This window comes from Saccoglossus kowalevskii, chromosome 4 (assembly GCF_978046115.1).
Source record: "Saccoglossus kowalevskii chromosome 4, keSacKowa6.1, whole genome shotgun sequence".
Lineage (NCBI taxonomy): Eukaryota > Metazoa > Hemichordata > Enteropneusta > Harrimaniidae > Saccoglossus > Saccoglossus kowalevskii.
In genome coordinates this window covers 24,364,604-24,384,360 of record NC_140644.1, presented here as the reverse complement: position 1 = coordinate 24,384,360, position 19,757 = coordinate 24,364,604, and the positions used below count along the sequence as shown (strand labels likewise).

Genomic DNA, 19,757 nt, shown 5'->3' with positions numbered 1-19,757 from the left:
CCCATCTTATTTCTAAAAAAAGATAAACCTTACCAAGAAATCAAATAAGACGTAGATAACTGCGGGAATAAAAATAGCCAATAAGGTGTAAACATAAAGTGATTAAAAAATAAATAAAACCCTGTTATAATTATTATTCATATAAAGACGCCATCGTAATCTGCTCAGGAATGTTGTATAGCTAAATAATTTTATTCTGTACTGTCTTTCAGCGATAATATAAATTAATCATGTGAAGATATCCATAATAGGTAGATTAAAAAAGAAAATGAAACTACCCACCTCTTTTGAAGTTCAATTTCTTGGTGGTAGTCAGGCGACCAGACAAATATGTAGAACAGCGGAATATAATAGATGGTTTCAATAGTTTTATTGTCTCAATTGGAGATCTCGCACGCGAGATCAACGATACGAGAAACCGCAACAAATGTGTCACACGTTCCCTCAAACTACCCCCTCTTCCGGTGGTGCAGTATGTGATATTCCGAGGGGGTTAGATGGTAAACTAAATATAAAAGTAACCTGACGTATATGGTACGGACTCTCATTGTGAATTGCCATAGTAACAGAAAACAGCACACTAGCGTGAACGGGGACGTGTTCTAAGAACTTCCAATAAATTGCAATGTTCCACAAGAATCTCTATTAGGCCCTACATTTTTGCCATCAATGCATTGCCAGCTGTACAGATTATTGTAGAATGCGATTATTCGCAGAACACGCTAGCTTATTTTTTATTTCAATTTGCATAAAATTACTAACTTACAAGTAAATTATTAGTCGGTACACATAATTAAGTGGTGTGACAATAATATTTATAAACGAATACTGAACACTTCGAAGCAAACAAAAATAACAAACTGGAGGGACCATCATATATGCAAGGTTAAGTTCAAAAACGGATACTGTATATATTAAAACACAGTATCTCATTCGAATTTATAACCTTTACGAAATCCTCTTGTAAGAATCTTATTTAGATTTATTTTTATGCGATTAGTGAAGAATTCATTCATATGACGACAACCTACACCAATCAAAAACACATTATCCGAATCTTAATTCTTTCTTTGCAGAATTCTTGATATTTACACAGTACCAGTATCAGTTATTTGTTTTCAATAGTATCAATCGGTTTTCCTCAATACATATCCTAAACAATTTTATTCTACATGGACTCAAAAAAAAAGAAAAGCTTAAATCATTCCTAGACAATCTTCAGAAACAAAAGATGCAAAACAACATATATTTTGAATATAAATTATCTGTTTTATTAAGTTTTCTTTTAGTAAGTTTTCGTAAATTATAATTTGTTGTTTTGTGTATAATAAACCAGTGCACAATATCAAAAATGTATTTGCATATAAAGCAGGAAACCGGACTTGGTGTTCCTCCAAAAAATTGGTAAATATCTATATTCCAATTTATGTAAATTATTCTATTTATTTGAACTGAAATGATTTGGACAATGCATATAGGAAGCTTTCAGCCCATCCACAAGTTGCAACATAACTGTTATAATAAGTACATTTGTTGTGGGTTTAATTATAGCAAAACGATCATTTTAAAGAAAAAAATGTGTTGGAAAACGGCGCAAAAATTCTGACACACATGGGCACACTCATCTCACACTTAGTGGTATCAATTAACCTTTGGCCCATCTCGTAGAAGTCGAGCCGAGTCTGATGACGACGCAGTCGGTGGCTGTTTTTTTCTCGTTATCACGTTATCCTGGAAAGAAAGAACAAGACAATATCAAAAATACATCGTTCTCTGTACTTAATTGCTTAAAATGGTTATCATCTGCTGGGTGTATCGCACACCGATCGCACAGATATAAATTTGGAAATAACGATTTTTCCAGCATCTTGGAGTAGTACTAAATGACATTTGCTCGCCATGTAACGGTGAGCTAAATACCCGTGGGATGACATGTGCGTTACTAAATGTTGGAAATGGGAGCTAAGACCACGTGGTTATAAATCTCCCTTTTCATACCCTATCTGAGTGGTTGTACGGTACATCCTATTTTCCTACCCTTTTCAAGGCCAAACATATATTTTTTAAAGCATTTTGTAAGCGTAAACTGAAATGATAGCATGCATTTTATACATATTATCCTTCAATGGGTGTTCTAATACAGAACTTGCATTTTTTTTTTATTTTTACGAAATTAACTAAAATCAGCATTCCATGATAATGAAGTAATATCAGTATAATAGCAGAAATTGATATTTTATTATATTTTTGAACATAGATGTTTTGGTAACCCCGAACACGTAACGTAACACACGTTACTTGATTTTAGTCCAAATGATATACCTTTTCCACGTGTTTTCTGTAACGAATGTGCTCATCACCTTCGGACCGAGTGCCGATGGCTTGCCAGACACTGCTAAACACGGAGAATGAACAATATGGCAGATTTGGTGATCTACTCGCACTAACAATATCACATGACACGGGAACCGGCGAATGATATATTACTAATAGGAAAAGTAGAATTCATGAGTCGTCACCTCTTCTTGCGTATCACGTGTCTGCTTCTCCTCAGAACAATGACGTATGGCAAGGATACACACTACCAAAAGGATAAACGCGCCTAATGCAAATACAGTCCACTGTACTATGGTAGTGATTCGTATTGGCCGCTCCACTTTATCTTTGAATTCATTTGCATTCTTAGTTCCAATGACGTAACTCTGAAAAGTATAGACATGATTTCTTGTTATTGAAAAGATCGACGGTCATGATAATTAAAACACATTTGTTACACAATAGGTACATTTGTCTTTTTAACGACTTCACTTACTTCGTTGAGCCAAAGAACAGGGTAGAATACTTCAGTCACTTTGGAAAGTTCCCTTGATAAACAAACAAGACAACACAGAGACTATGAAAATGTACATACCACGTCTGACAAGACAAACAATTTATACATTTCGATTTTTATGATCATTAATCATTTCAAAAATATAAATCGGATATATAAGTATAGTTTTACGAAAACCTAATTTCCAGTCCTTTCCCTACTATAGTAACAATTATTCAAGCCCCGATGTCCAAAATATTATCTCAATCATCCAACCCTCCCTATAAGAAACAATATACTGCCACCAAGAGCAATTTTGATGTATCGGGACCAAAACATACGTGATCTTTGTATCCGGGTCGGCGGTTACGTGTACATTAACTTGCATACGTTTAGTCGCTCTCATTGTGATACCAGTCAACTGAAATAAAACAAGATCATTTATGACGTATTTATTGGCATTATGTGTTAAATCAGTGCATGCAACATGTAAATTATGAACGTGGCTCTGATCTTTCATTTCTCTACAAATGCATATAATGTTTGTTAGTAGTATATTTCTACTACCATATTGTTAGAGGGACAGTGATTTGTAGTATATGACGATGCACAATATAATACTCGAAGGACTTATAGCCTTACCCTATGTGCGTCGAGATATGTCTGGTGTTCTTCTATATTAGGATTCATATTTGGTGGTATGTACTTAGGGTCAGCATACAGATAATGTGGCAGCGATAACGCAATTGGTGCACCTATCAATGTACAATGCAGATATTGTGTTGCTGATTATTTCCGTAAATCAATATCATCTCTCATCGCTTTCTGAAACAATTAGTTATTTTTACTCAATAAACATACCCGTGTGCAACAGAACATCGTTTTTTTTTTATTATACATACGTCAATTGTGCACACAGTTCCGAAGTAAGAGTTTAAAAGTCGTTCGTATTAACTGCTTGCTTCTTTCAGGTATGGTAGAAAATTTGAGGTATTATTTAGTGCAGTAAAACAAGAATGTGATATTACTTAGATATTACTTATTTAACCTAAAATTGGAATATTTGTCTCTCATGCATGAACTGTATAAAACGCTATATTTACTGACAGGGTCGCCGTGGTTACCTTGTTGACAGTTGCTGACATTTAGGAATCCTGATGGAAGACAGTGTTTTACATCCGGGGTACAAAAACCGGCATTGTCGGGATGATCCACTGGGTTCGCAAATTCGTAGGCGGGACTCACAAAACGATCGACAGCGATATTTTGGACTGTCTTCTGTCCAATGAACGCACCATGCAACGACCTGGAGAAAAATTAATGTGGTCATTTTCAGACAACTAATAATTAGTTATCTGAGGGTAAAAATTATTAGTTGTATGAGGGTCAATCAAACATGGGGTTACTGTCACCATCAACTTGACACACGAGGGCGCTTCTGATTATATTATAATAAGACGGAGAATGACTGTTCTCGCATATTCGTGATAGTCGTAACTTGTAAACGTACCTGCACACCAGTGACTGGAATACGTAGTGCATAACACTTGGATTACTAAACGGGGGATTTAAAGTGGCGTCTGAAACAAAGAAAATAATCATGGTTGGGATCAAGTAGCAAGTCTTCTCCGTCACTAAGTTACTCGTCAATGGCGAATGGGCGCGGGTTTCGCAACATTACTGAATATATGATGATAGGAAGACGCCAACGGTACATCACACTTGTAAACTAATACTATGTTCCATGGTGCATGCCTCTGGTTCTAGTTACATTAACGTAGACATCCCAACGACGTTGTATCCGATCTACTTTGGTTTCTCACTTACCGGTTCCATTTATCATATTTGCATACATATCTGACCACCAGGATAAATGATCTTCTCCTTTCCATCTATCAATTATGTTTAACATATTAATGTCCAGTTTACCAGTATACACCGTGAACTCTCCATCATCTGTGTCATTTTGCTACAGACAGACAAATAGTACATGCACTTATATATATAATAATCCACGACTTTCTGACGGAGTTTCTAAGTTCTCAATGGAATATTCCGGGTCATTCTGAATTAACGGCTATTGGAATCATGACTTTTCAATAGCACTATACCACTCTGAGACTCGAATATTGTTCTATTTTTGTTTTGAAGTATAGGACGCTAAAAACCATATATACCCTAGGATATATGGCTAACGAGATATATTTTACTCAAATCCGCTTCGAAGCCCTTGCATTTCATATAACAATGACATGACAGTCATACTTACACCTAAGAAGAGCCCAAAATCAGGACTTGGCACGAACGATGTCCCCGTCAATTCGTATATCAATTTGAATATGGGGTCGGTATATCCCCAAAGTATATCTTTCACCGTCAAAGTTTTGATTAGCGTCTCCTTGTCTGCCAATGCTAAAACATCTACAATGTATTCACCAAGTGTTTCTATCAATGACGGCATATTTTTCAACATACTGGCGATGGTCTGCAACAAATACACATACTTTAATTTATATCTGGCCACTTATAGCTAAGGAACTAGAATAATGTATTTAAAAAAATGACTGACAACGATGACGATAACAACAACGACAATATAATGGAAAGTAATAAACCATAGATGTGTACACGCACATAAAATAAATAAATAAATAAATAAATAAATAAATAAATAAATAAATAAATAAATAAATAAATAAATAAATAAATAAATAAATAAATAAATAACAGGACACGACATGGCATGTTGACCACCGCCTAACCGGTGTTTAACTCTTTAATAAAGAAAATAAAATGTATGTATTAACAATATAAATTGGCTAATTGTAATTGACTCAATGGCAGATTGCACAATCTTTCAAGTTCAAAGTACGTATGCGCCAGAAGTTTTCAAACAAAACATACTGCTGAAAAAAGACATGCAAATTGCCTTCAGTACATGTAATTGTGCCGGCCATGATAAACAGTTACCACATGTAGTCCAGGGTTAAATGTCAAATTCGTGAAATTGTATCAGCTATATTATAGGGAAATGAACAACCCTAATTGTTGTAAACCGCTCAAACACGCATGACTGTGACAAAATACATTTTAGAATACACGCAACGTATTTTGATTTTATAACCTTGACTTTGATAACGATATGTATTATTACTCACCACAAGTGGAATATTTATTGTTTTTACTGTGTCGTTTTCCAGTCCTACCGACATCTCAGGTATGAACACGTACTGACGTACATTTCGATATGACACCGTTCCATTTGCATTCCACGTGATATTGTGTTTGGTTTGGTACTCTCTGAAAATAAAATGACGGTATGTGAACTTTGATCTGGTAAAATGTCTGAGATATTTGATTATTTGGTTAATACAAGAAATGTACGAGTATAGTAAAATTGTTTTACAAATATAGTATGATATTTATAATAATCTCATAGTATTATATTTTGCAAAGGATTGTGGGATAGACAATTGAGGGGGGTCACATCTTTAGCTTTTTACCTCTCCTGATTTCAAGCAATGCGTTATTTAAAAAAAATATATGGTTATTGTAGTAATTTGTATGTCAATGAACTTTAATAGATGTGTATACATAATTACAAGTGCCTTGTAATTGACCATCTGGTTAGTTATGTAACTCTCTTTATATAAAGGCTGTACATTGACAATAAAGTTAGTCTATATTGGTGATTGTTGCGTGCTTGTCTCTTTCTCTGGTCTGCAACCAGAAATATTACAGTTATATTGTTGGACTTTCCATTAACTTTACTGGGAAAATTGTTTTGAAGATTTTTTTTAAAGATTTTTCACTGTTTCTGGCTGCAAGCCGTTTTACCATAGGTACCATAGATATTGGTAAGTGTATCTGATTTCTACTCATTCATTCATTCATTCATTCATTCTAATTTCACTTCACACGATATTTTTTTTAGATCGACCCATGTATACATATGTATCATAATTCATTTTAGGAATTAATTTGGCAAATGTTCTTGTTCTGGCGCAAAATTAATTTGACGCCGGAATCAGGTTTAAAAAGGATAATTATCACATAAAAAATGCCACGACTAGGACAATCCAATTAACTTTCAATCAACGTACCTGTAAGTATAAGGACCTCGTTCGAGAACAGCAGGTTGGTCTCCATTCCTAAACTCGTATTCATTTTGAAGATCCCATAGCCAATATTGCATATAAATGGGGTCGCTAGGCTTCTTCCAATTCTCGTATATATACGACGAAGGTTCTAGAATCAATTGCTGTCAAATCAAGACAAAAACAGGACCATGATCATATACAACAGTCCTAGTAATGCTCGATCATCATGCGATGTGAATGGACACACATACACGGCGATTGGAATGTATGGTGTACTAGTACTTGGAATCATACCTATGCCAACCCATCATAATATGTGCATACATCAAATTAATCCTCCATTCTATCAGTAGTTAGGTTAAAATAGAGTTTAACCCCCCCCCCAAAAATTGCTACAAAAGGTTTTTCAACTGATTCTAGTACTTGTTAGTGTACTTTTTAACATACTGAAAGTTCACCAAAGTAGGATCCCCGGAAATGTTTTTTTTTCAAGATGGCGTCCAAGATGGCCGCCGAAACTTCTTAATGATTATAACTCTGTAACTATCAACTCAAATTTCATGATCTTGGTGTCTATCCCTAGGTTTTCGGGGCAAAGAACACATTAAGATCATACAAAATGATGTTGGCCTATAATGTAACACACAAATCCAGTATGGCGTCAAAAATGGCTGCCAACACCTCCAAATGACCGCAAGTCCATAACTATTGACACAAATGTGATAATCTTGATGTCTATCCCCAGGTTTTTTGGGGCAAGGAACACATTAAGAGAACTTTGGATATCACTGAGCTATTGAATCATTATAAAATTTAATTATGATCTTCAGCTGTCACCTCTATCACCACTATCACCTATTGCACAAACACCTTTGTCCATGGAATAAGTTTCAGAGTTTTCAGTTTCGTGTGTCATTCTCTTCCTCGGTACCAACATCTTGCGTGTTGTTTGGATTGTCACAGTTTTCAGTTTGGCAAGAGCCACATACAGCAGTGCAGGGGAGTCCATAGCGTCTGCAGCTGCATCAAGAGGATTTGCATCCCACCAAACAGTCGCAATGGATAATTTTCAAGAGTTTGTCAGGCGCAGCATTTTTTGGGGTCATAATTGGAATTAACTGATCGTTTTCCTGTTTCAATCTCCATTCGATTGGATTCATTTCATTTGCCATCCCCATCCATACCATAATTTGAAAGTACACACATTGGCTATGGAATCTTGTTGCAGGTAATGTTGGGGGAAGCCATTCAAGAGTGACAAATGATTCAGCAGTTGCCACTTTCTTGGTGAAAATGATAAGGCGCAGTGATGATAGTGTATCATTATACTTGCCACCAAAGAGATTAACCATCATGTCTTTGGCAAGACCTGATATGTCCTCCTGAGATTTGTTTTGAAGGATGAATGCACTAGCACAGGACTTCATGACAGGATCAGATTTCACTAATTTCCGGAAGGCTGACTTTTTTTCCGATGCCGAAAATCCTTGAAGTTCAAACACAGCCTGAGTAGGCATGTACAAAGAGCAACTCATTGCACACATCATCTCCTAAAGTTTCTTTCAACAGGTTAATGTTATACACTTTGTGTTCTTTTGACTGCTTATTAGCATCAGAACGGAAGAAGATGATCTCATTGTCTGTTCTGGAGTAATGAAGGAGCAAGATCAGCGAATCTGTATCCTCAGCCACCGAACACCACTGTCACTAGTCCGTAATGTCTCTCAGTGAAGTCTGCATAATACTCGGCTATTGCATCATCTTTCTTCCAAGGTAAACGGTGGAGCAAAGAACCACCTCAAGCACGTACCAATCTGTTTCAGGAATAGAGTTCATCACAGCCTCACTTGATAAGTCCGCAGCATGGTCGCGAATTGTCTGCTCTTCGAAGAATGTTCCTGGCCTCAAAGAGGACTGGAGGGTAGGGGCTTAGTTCATATGTCAAAACTTTTTCAAGGGAAAGATCTCCTGACCTTGACCCCACAAGGAAACACTGGAACAGAAGGGCAGTACGATTTGCCTTGATCAACATTCTTGCCATGTCAACCATGCGCTGATAAATTAGTCACAACTGGCTGGACTTTGAGGTCTGAGGAAGCTCAGATTTCTTCTTCTCCATTACTGTCTTGAGTCGAATCAAAACCTCAGAACAAGCAGCATCTCCTAGCGTTGTCTCTCCACTAAGAAGGGAGGAATACAATTCCTCGGCTTGATCCAGCAATGTCTGAATCTCGGGATCGTCTTTGACCATTTCCGTTATAAGCTGGTTACGTAGGCACTTGTCAAAAAGAAGATGGCCCCACAAAGCCCTCCGGACAGCTTTCCCTGTCATCATGTGCACAACTGCATTTTCTCCAAAGACAGTCTTGAGTATGTTTTTGAGCCCAGTCCCTTCCATGAGAGTTCCTATGGCCACCAGCAAGTTCATAAGTGTATGAAAACACCCCAACATCAGTACAATGCCATTCAAGTGACTACTTTGTGGCGCATCAACGATGATATCGGCAACCTTCCAATACAAGGGCTGGTCAAATGTTACAATGGTGGCAAGGTTGTGCTTCATGGCAAGGTTGCAAACAAAGTCTAATGTAGACACAATGCATGATTTGTCTCCAGAGTACATATTGATCATAGGCAAGAATTTGACTGAGAACTGCCCAGGGTGCTGGCTCCCCTGATGCAAGATATGCATCATCCCTAGCCAATTCGGTGTTGCCTCTTTGAAGCCGAGGGAGACTTCCCACAGAATATCGATCCTCTTGTCAGAGTCAAGAAATCTCGGCAGGTCCTGGAAAACTACCTCATGACAAGCATGACTTGCAAACCTGTACTCCAAGATTGTTTTAAGTTTTCAGTCCTGAGATCTTTCTTCGTGGAATGATATGGTTCATCCTTTTTCTAGGGGTGATAGAAGCAATGACACCCATTCCATGAAATGTCCCTTTGCTGATAATAGTGATAATGTTGTGATCAATTGGGATGGAAACAGGAAAATGATCAGTTAATTCCAATTATGACCCCAAAAAATGCTGCGTCTGACAAACTCTTGAAAATTATCCATTGCAACTGTTTGGTGGGATGCAAATCCTCTAGATGCAGCTGCAGACGGTATGGACTCCCCTGCACTGCTGTATGTGGCCCTTGCCAAACTGAAAACTGTTACAACCCAAACAACACTCAATACGTTGATACTGGGGAAGAGGATGATGCTCAAAACTGAAAACTCTGAAACTTATTCCATGGACAAAGGTATTTGTGCAATAGGTGATAGTAGACAGCTGAAGGTCGTGAATTCAATTTCATAATGATTCAATAGCTCAGTGATATCCAAAGTTCTCTCAATGTGTTCCTTGCCCAAAAAACCTGGGGATGGACATCAAGATTATCACATTTGTGTCAATAGTTATGATCTTGCAGTCATTTGGAGGTGTTGGCAGCCATTTTTGACGCCATACTAGATTTGTGTGTTACATAATAAGCCAACATCATTTTGTATGATCTTAATGTGTTCTATGTCCCCAAAAACCTAGGTATAGACACCAAGATCATCAAATTTGAGTTGATAGTTACAGAGTTATGATCTTTCAGATGTTTCGACGGCCATCTTAGACGCCATCTTGAAAAAAAAAACTTTTCCGGGGGTCCTACTTTGATAAACTTTTAGTATGTTAAAAAGTACACTGAAACCTACCAGAATCAGTTGAGTAAGCAAATAACGCCGAATAAACGGCAAGGTAAAGACTATGTCTAATTATAGTAAATACGTACTGCGTGCGTGACTCGAACCGGCGCTCGCGTACGGCACCTAATCGCCTAGCTTAACGCTACTACACGTCTTCCCCTCGGCCACCGGGCATCCCCAAAAAAGGATGCTTAATAACCGAGCTTTTTACGTGCAGAGAACGTGAAACCCGTCCACGCGATACGCGCCACACAGCATGGCCAGAATGCGGCAAAGGCCTTCAGATCTGGCTGTAGTAGGATGGTGAAAGTAATGGTACAGCATTTTAACAGTGAATAAGTACTGAGAAATAATTTTTAAACTCATAGTTGCTGTCGACATAGGAAGTAAAGTAAGCAAATAACGCCGAATAAACGGCAAGGTAAAGACTATGTCTAATTATAGTAAATACGTACTGCGTGCGTGACTCGAACCGGCGCTCGCGTACGGCACCTAATCGCCTAGCTTAACGCTACTACACGTCTTCCCCTCGGCCACCGGGCATCCCCAAAAAAGGATGCTTAATAACCGAGCTTTTTACGTGCAGAGAACGTGAAACCCGTCCACGCGATACGCGCCACACAGCATGGCCAGAATGCGGCAAAGGCCTTCAGATCTGGCTGTAGTAGGATGGTGAAAGTAATGGTACAGCATTTTAACAGTGAATAAGTACTGAGAAATAATTTTTAAACTCATAGTTGCTGTCGACATAGGAAGTAAAGTAAGCAAATAACGCCGAATAAACGGCAAGGTAAAGACTATGTCTAATTATAGTAAATACGTACTGCGTGCGTGACTCGAACCGGCGCTCGCGTACGGCACCTAATCGCCTAGCTTAACGCTACTACACGTCTTCCCCTCGGCCACCGGGCATCCCCAAAAAAGGATGCTTAATAACCGAGCTTTTTACGTGCAGAGAACGTGAAACCCGTCCACGCGATACGCGCCACACAGCATGGCCAGAATGCGGCAAAGGCCTTCAGATCTGGCTGTAGTAGGATGGTGAAAGTAATGGTACAGCATTTTAACAGTGAATAAGTACTGAGAAATAATTTTTAAACTCATAGTTGCTGTCGACATAGGAAGTAAAGTAAGCAAATAACGCCGAATAAACGGCAAGGTAAAGACTATGTCTAATTATAGTAAATACGTACTGCGTGCGTGACTCGAACCGGCGCTCGCGTACGGCACCTAATCGCCTAGCTTAACGCTACTACACGTCTTCCCCTCGGCCACCGGGCATCCCCAAAAAAGGATGCTTAATAACCGAGCTTTTTACGTGCAGAGAACGTGAAACCCGTCCACGCGATACGCGCCACACAGCATGGCCAGAATGCGGCAAAGGCCTTCAGATCTGGCTGTAGTAGGATGGTGAAAGTAATGGTACAGCATTTTAACAGTGAATAAGTACTGAGAAATAATTTTTAAACTCATAGTTGCTGTCGACATAGGAAGTAAAGTATCACCATCCTACTACAGCCAGATCTGAAGGCCTTTGCCGCATTCTGGCCATGCTGTGTGGCGCGTATCGCGTGGACGGGTTTCACGTTCTCTGCACGTAAAAAGCTCGGTTATTAAGCATCCTTTTTTGGGGATGCCCGGTGGCCGAGGGGAAGACGTGTAGTAGCGTTAAGCTAGGCGATTAGGTGCCGTACGCGAGCGCCGGTTCGAGTCACGCACGCAGTACGTATTTACTATAATTAGACATAGTCTTTACCTTGCCGTTTATTCGGCGTTATTTGCTTACTTTACTTCCTATGTCGACAGCAACTATGAGTTTAAAAATTATTTCTCAGTACTTATTCACTGTTAAAATGCTGTACCATTACTTTCACCATCCTACTACAGCCAGATCTGAAGGCCTTTGCCGCATTCTGGCCATGCTGTGTGGCGCGTATCGCGTGGACGGGTTTCACGTTCTCTGCACGTAAAAAGCTCGGTTATTAAGCATCCTTTTTTGGGGATGCCCGGTGGCCGAGGGGAAGACGTGTAGTAGCGTTAAGCTAGGCGATTAGGTGCCGTACGCGAGCGCCGGTTCGAGTCACGCACGCAGTACGTATTTACTATAATTAGACATAGTCTTTACCTTGCCGTTTATTCGGCGTTATTTGCTTACTTTACTTCCTATGTCGACAGCAACTATGAGTTTAAAAATTATTTCTCAGTACTTATTCACTGTTAAAATGCTGTACCATTACTTTCACCATCCTACTACAGCCAGATCTGAAGGCCTTTGCCGCATTCTGGCCATGCTGTGTGGCGCGTATCGCGTGGACGGGTTTCACGTTCTCTGCACGTAAAAAGCTCGGTTATTAAGCATCCTTTTTTGGGGATGCCCGGTGGCCGAGGGGAAGACGTGTAGTAGCGTTAAGCTAGGCGATTAGGTGCCGTACGCGAGCGCCGGTTCGAGTCACGCACGCAGTACGTATTTACTATAATTAGACATAGTCTTTACCTTGCCGTTTATTCGGCGTTATTTGCTTACTTTACTTCCTATGTCTACAGCAACTATGAGTTTAAAAATTATTTCTCAGTACTTATTCACTGTTAAAATGCTGTACCATTACTTTCACCATCCTACTACAGCCAGATCTGAAGGCCTTTGCCGCATTCTGGCCATGCTGTGTGGCGCGTATCGCGTGGACGGGTTTCACGTTCTCTGCACGTAAAAAGCTCGGTTATTAAGCATCCTTTTTTGGGGATGCCCGGTGGCCGAGGGGAAGACGTGTAGTAGCGTTAAGCTAGGCGATTAGGTGCCGTACGCGAGCGCCGGTTCGAGTCACGCACGCAGTACGTATTTACTATAATTAGACATAGTCTTTACCTTGCCGTTTATTCGGCGTTATTTGCTTACTTTACTTCCTATGTCGACAGCAACTATGAGTTTAAGAATCAGTTGAGAAACCTTTTGTAGCAATTTTTGGGGGTTGAGGGGTTATTTTCCATATATTGACCTGACTACAGGCCGGGGAGGGCGAGTAGTTACGTCTCACATTATGATATTTCATTGTTCGCGTGTTGAATTCTATTTGCTAGTGTTTTGGCAGTATAGTGTAGGCTATACATATACTATGTAGCATTCAAAACACATCTTTAACATATACTAACTACTAAAACTAAACGGAGAAGAAATGCTGATTTCCTGTACATGGTGAGTTTAGTGAAATCGACATCAATGCTCTGCTGTGCAGCGTAGCCCTCGGTGTTAAAACGAAGCAAGAAACCAGGTATATATTACTCCTTCCCGGGGCGACTGGGAGAGAGGATACACGAATGTTTAAGATGACCTTTGTGTAATGTCCAGTACAGTAGTACACATTTATATTCATGTAATTGTTATTTGTGAAGTGCGCCCTCACAGGCAATATGTAAAACAGTGTTTACAATATGGCTGCCATGTTCATGCAGTGAATAAATAAAGCTCAAGTTTGTGTTCCCACCATTGTATTAATTTCTGCCTCACGATCTTACAACATGGCGACGAGGATGAACAAGATCTAGTGCAACATTCAAGAAAACCTGAGATGCCTGCAGAAATATTTTAATTCATAAACCGTGAGTTGAACATTGACTGAACATACATGTAGTGTGTAAATCAGCCATACACATTTCCCAGTGTCAGAGTTTACAGATTCGTTAGAATTCAGACTACCGTCAGAGTAATACAGATTCGCTGGATGTGAAATTATTGAATTAATTCTGAACAATGGCTACTGCACTGCTACCATTTCCGTCATTCCCAGTACATGATGAAAGCACCTCCATAGGGCCAAGATGGACAAAATGGGTGAAACGTTTTGAGACATATTTGGTTGCCCAGGGAATTACTGATGATAAGAGAAAGCGTGCCTTACTATTATATTCAGCTGGGGATGAGGTAGCAGATATTTTTGATACCCTACCAGATACTGGTGATGAATTCAAGCAAGCCTTGGAAGCACTGAATAAATACTTTGTACCCAAAGTAAATAAAGCATACAAAGTTTATGTATTCCGAAATGCATCACAGAAACCTGGTGAAACATTAGACAGTTATAACACACGTTTGAGACAACTTGCAAAGACATGCACATTTCATAATGAAGATGAAGAGATCAAGTCACAAATAGTACTATCTACAACATCAGCAAGGCTGAGAAGGAGAGCACTCAGAGAAATTTGTCATTAAAAGACATTCTTGATGCAGGTCGTGCTTTTGAAATATCAGAACGTCAAGCAAAAGGCATAGAGGACACTGATAGGGTAGATCATATTTCTGAAATTAAGCATGTGTCTAAGAAATTTAATAGGAATAGAAAAAAACCATGGCTGAATTCAAAATCAGGAGAGAGCTCAGGTCAAAGTCAGGTCAAAGGTCCAACTAGAAATGATATTAGTAAGTCTTGCTTCAGATGTGGTGGCATATACCCACACAAAGATACTCTATGTCCAGCACGCGGCAAAGCATGCAAAAAGTGTCAGAAAATTTGACATTTTGCAAAAGTATGTAGGAGCAATAATATACAGCGAGCAAAAGCAATTGACGTCCACGAAGATAATTCTACAGATGATGAATATGTATACCACATATCAGTATCCCCAGTCATTGATAAATTTCAACCACATACACAAGTCATGTTAGCAGGACAACCGGTAAAATGTCTCATTGACTCGGGAGCTGGTATGAACATCATAGATGAGCAAACACTGCAACAAATTAAAGGTGTTCAATTACGTCAATCATCAAAGAAAATATACGCTTATAATCCTGTAAAACCACTTCCAGTAATAGGTGAAGCTGAGATGACTGTACAATCACTTGTAACTAACCAACAGTTGACTGAGAATTTCTGTGTAGTTAAAGGCACAGGAGGAAATTTGTTAGGGTGTGAGACAGCAGTGAATCTTGGATTGCTATGCATCGTGAATAATGTACATTCTACAATACCTGTACCCACAGTTGGGAAAATAGTTAATGATTTCATGGATCGTTTTGAGGGCATTGGAAAGATGAAACATGTTAAAGCAAAATTACATATTGATAAATCAGTTAAACCAGTCGCTCAACAGCATCGTCGTGTTCCATTCCACGTTCGAGATAAAGTAGAGAAAGAGTTACAGAAATTGGAAGAGTTAGACATAATAGAAAAGGCCGTAGGTGCAACACCGTGGGTTTCCCCGATTGTTGTTGTGCCAAAGAAAGAAAATATTCGTATTTGTGTTGACATGAGAGCTCCAAATACAGCTATAGAAAGAGAACGTCACCCGATACCGACAATAGAAGATCTGATAGTAGATTTAAATGGTGCTACAGTGTTCACCAAAATAGATTTGAACAAGGGATATCATCAAATAGAACTGGATCCTGATTCAAGACACATAACCACATTTGCCACACATTTAGGTTTATTTCGTTACAAGAGACTAAGTTTTGGCATAAATTCAGCGGCAGAAATATTTCAGAAGGCTGTCTCTGATGCACTGCAAGGAATTCCAGGTGCTAGAAATATATCAGACGACATAATAGTATTCGGCAAGGAACAGACAGATCATGATGACCAATTGAAAGCTGTATTGCAGAGACTAAGAGACAATAACATTACTGCCAACAGAGAGAAATGTGAATTCAGTAAGTCAGAAATCACATTCTATGGGCATACCTTTTCTTCTAAGGGAGTATCAGCCGACAATAAGAAAGTATCATCACTACTGAAGGTCAGTGAACCACAGGATGTAATGGAAGTCAGAAGTTTTCTTGGCATGGCACAATACATAGCCAGATTCATACCAGACTTCGCATCTATATCAGCACCCATATGAGAGCTTACTCATCAAGATGTACCATGGTCATGGGGCCCAAGACAACAAAAGTCATTCAGTGCACTAAAAACTGAAATGGCTAGTAAGAAAGTGATGAAATACTTCAACCCAGAGTATAATACAGAGATTATCGTTGATGCCAGCCCAACAGGATTGGGTGCGATTCTAGTGCAGATCACTACAGATGGAAATCGGAACATAGTCGCATATGCAAGTCGCGCACTAACTGATGCTGAGAGTAGATATAGCCAGACAGAGAGAGAGAGGCACTTGCGATGGTATGGGCAAGTGAACATTTTCACTTATACATTTATGGACCATCCTTTACAATAATCACAGATCACAAACCATTAGAAGGAATCTTCAATAAACCACAGTGCAAGTCTACAGCCAGAATTGAACGTCTGTGTCTACGTATGCAACCATACAAATACAAAGTAATTTATCGCCCAGGTAAAGAAAACCCGGCAGATTATATGAGTCGTCACTCAGATAAGGATATGACAAATTCTGTTGACCATAGTTCACGAATTGACACTTATGTTAACTTCATTGTTGAGAATTCAATGCCAGACGCAATGACACTTGAAGAAGTCCAGAAAGCTACTTCAGAAGACATTACAAAAGTTGTCACATGTAATACTAACACAACGGTGGCATGATGTTGATCCTGAAATTGCTCAGTATAGAAAAGTGAAGGACGAACTGTCGATTGCAAAAGGGGTACTACTGAGAGGATACCGCCTCATAATTCCACACGCATTACAGCAACGTACAGTAAAATTAGCACATAATGGACATCAAGGAGTAGTGAAGACCAAGAGATTACTCAGAGAAACATTATGGTTTCCTGGGATAGACCATATGGTAGATGAACTGATAGCTAAATGCATTCCATGTCAGGCAGCAAATCATAGTTCAAAGCCAAATAATGAGCCACTGAAAATGACTACACTACCTAGTGGTCCATGGAAGAATGTTTCAATGGATTTCTGTGGTCCATTTCCTAGCGGTGAATATATTCTAGTATTAATTGACGACTACAGTAGATTTCCAGAAATTGCATTCCTTCGATCAACATCAGCACAAGCTGTAATTCCACGTGTAGATGAAATATTTGCACGTCAAGGTATACCTGAAGTGGTGAAGTCTGATAACGGTCCACCATTTAATGGACATGATTTTAGCAAATTTGCTAATCACTTGGGATTTCATCACCAGAAAGTGACACCACTGTGGCCAAGAGCAAATGATGAAGCAGAGAGAGCAATGAGAACTGTTGAAAAGGCAGTGCGTATCGCCGTAATTGAAGGCAAGAATTGGCATAAAGAAATATTCAAATTTCTACGTCAATACCGTGCTACACCACACTCCACAACTGACAAATCTCCAGCAGAATTGCTGAATGGAAGAAAACTAAGAACCACACTTCCAGAAATACAGCACCAGCATTACAAAAACAAAGATCTACAATCCAGAGATGCAATGAAGAAACAGATTATGAAAGAGTATGCTGATCAAAGAAATCATGCAAAACCGTCAGACATTCAAATAGGAGATCGTGTACTAATCAAACAAAGAAAACAAAATAAGATGTCTACGCCATTTAAGCCAGAGCCATATCAAGTTGAGCAACAGAAGGGAACAATGATAACTGCTCGTCGCGGAAATCATAAAGTCACACGCAATAGCTCTTATTTCAAGAAACTGAAATTCAGTGAGGGAGTTATTCCAGGTGAAGAGGAGTTAGAAGAGATAGAAGAAAAAGAATTTAATTCTTCAGATGTTGAAAATGTACCATCTACTCCACCGGATATACAACCACAATCAATACGCAAATCAACCAGATTAAGACGTGAACCGGAATACCTCAAAGACTTCATAACATAAACAATAACAATGAGATCATTGACCTGATTGACACCTTTCTTCTCTCAGGGTTTTGAGTTTAAGTATGGAATTTTCTAGTAGTTAGTTGGTTATATCGTTAATGTTTAACATTGTTGAATTTATGCTTCATCGTTACTACTGCAATGAATATTTGTGAGATACCTATGTTTATGAACTTATATTATAACCTCTGCAAGGCAAGTTAAAGGCTACCATATAGATTATACCAGAAGTATACAAACTCTGCAATATGATTTATTCATTAACATTCATAGACTGAATATCTAAAGAGGAGATGGATGTAATGTCCAGTACAGTAGTACACATTTATATTCATGTAATTGTTATTTGTGAAGTGCGCCCTCACAGGCAATATGTAAAACAGTGTTTACAATATGGCTGCCATGTTCATGCAGTGAATAAATAAAGCTCAAGTTTGTGTTCCCACCATTGTATTAATTTCTGCCTCACGATCTTACACTTTGAGCTATGGGTAACCTAAACTATTGGTCATGTGACTATTGGCATGAAAAATTAAATCGAACAGGTCATCTGCAGTATGTGGGTCACTGAGGAATATGGTGTCGTATTCTGAGCGATAGGTCTTGGCGGAGTCTTTCGTCCCGGGTGACGATAATAAAACGAGCATGGAACAAAACTCGATTCCAGGGACATTGTAATTAACACAAATCAGGACCGGAAAGCAACAATTTTGTTTCACGTACCTTTTCGACAGTCCTGTGAATCAAAACATTGAAGGCTGGTATCAGCGCCAGACCAATGGCGCATAGCAGTAAACCCACTCCAGCTGACACGCCTAATTTTACTTTCGTGGCTACCATGGTGATATGTATATGAAACGGCGGAAATCAGACCTGGGCATAATGCTGTCCACACACGCAATCAATTCTACATAGTACAGTGTGTTCGAACTTTCATCAACAAATGTCGAAGATCATGTGACCACTGTAATCAATGGGGTGGGCGTGTCACATTTATTTGCATCGCCGGGGTCAATGATTGATACTACTCTGGGTGGACATGTACAATTTTTCGGAAGCAATTCTATTGGTGATACAAATTACAGCACATGGACGATAAATAGCAAGAAAACAAATACAAAATGACCTATATTATAAGGCAATAGGTAATCAAAATGACTATCTATGACTTATAATCAAGATGTAAATCTAAAACATGGAGGTAATATTACTTCATGTATTCTAAGAATAATGTCTAAAATACCATCTTTCTAAGCAACCATATCTACTGATGAAAATAACATTATAGTTCTGTGGCCTATTAAATATATTTCAAACCATGACAAATAATATAAAATAGAAGACAAGGATTCACTGCAAGGCGTTGCTGTGTCAATGACATATCATTTTTATAATGAATTTAGTCTTCGGTTTTTATATATCGGACTTGATAT

General features: G+C 38.8%; 1 protein-coding gene across 2 annotated transcripts; it reads right to left on the bottom strand.

Moving 5' to 3' along the window:
- Window positions 1–1,248: 1,248 nt before the first annotated feature.
- Window positions 1,249–19,260, bottom strand: LOC100369066 (platelet glycoprotein 4-like). Of its 2 annotated transcripts, XM_006812392.3 has the most exons (12): window positions 19,048–19,260; window positions 6,916–7,073; window positions 5,971–6,112; window positions 5,082–5,297; window positions 4,640–4,781; window positions 4,323–4,392; window positions 3,937–4,118; window positions 3,455–3,567; window positions 3,154–3,233; window positions 2,813–2,864; window positions 2,520–2,702; window positions 1,249–1,731 (listed from the first exon to the last, which is right to left on the bottom strand). In XM_006812392.3, the coding sequence occupies exons 1-12, from the start codon at window positions 19,162–19,164 to the stop codon at window positions 1,642–1,644; spliced, it is 1,545 nt and encodes a 514-aa protein (XP_006812455.2). In that variant the 5' UTR covers window positions 19,165–19,260; the 3' UTR covers window positions 1,249–1,641. The 2 variants fall into 2 exon arrangements, with proteins under 2 accessions (XP_006812455.2, XP_085354694.1); XM_085498568.1 differs by lacking the exon at window positions 6,916–7,073 and having other exon boundaries at window positions 19,048–19,123.
- Window positions 19,261–19,757: the final 497 nt, after the last annotated feature.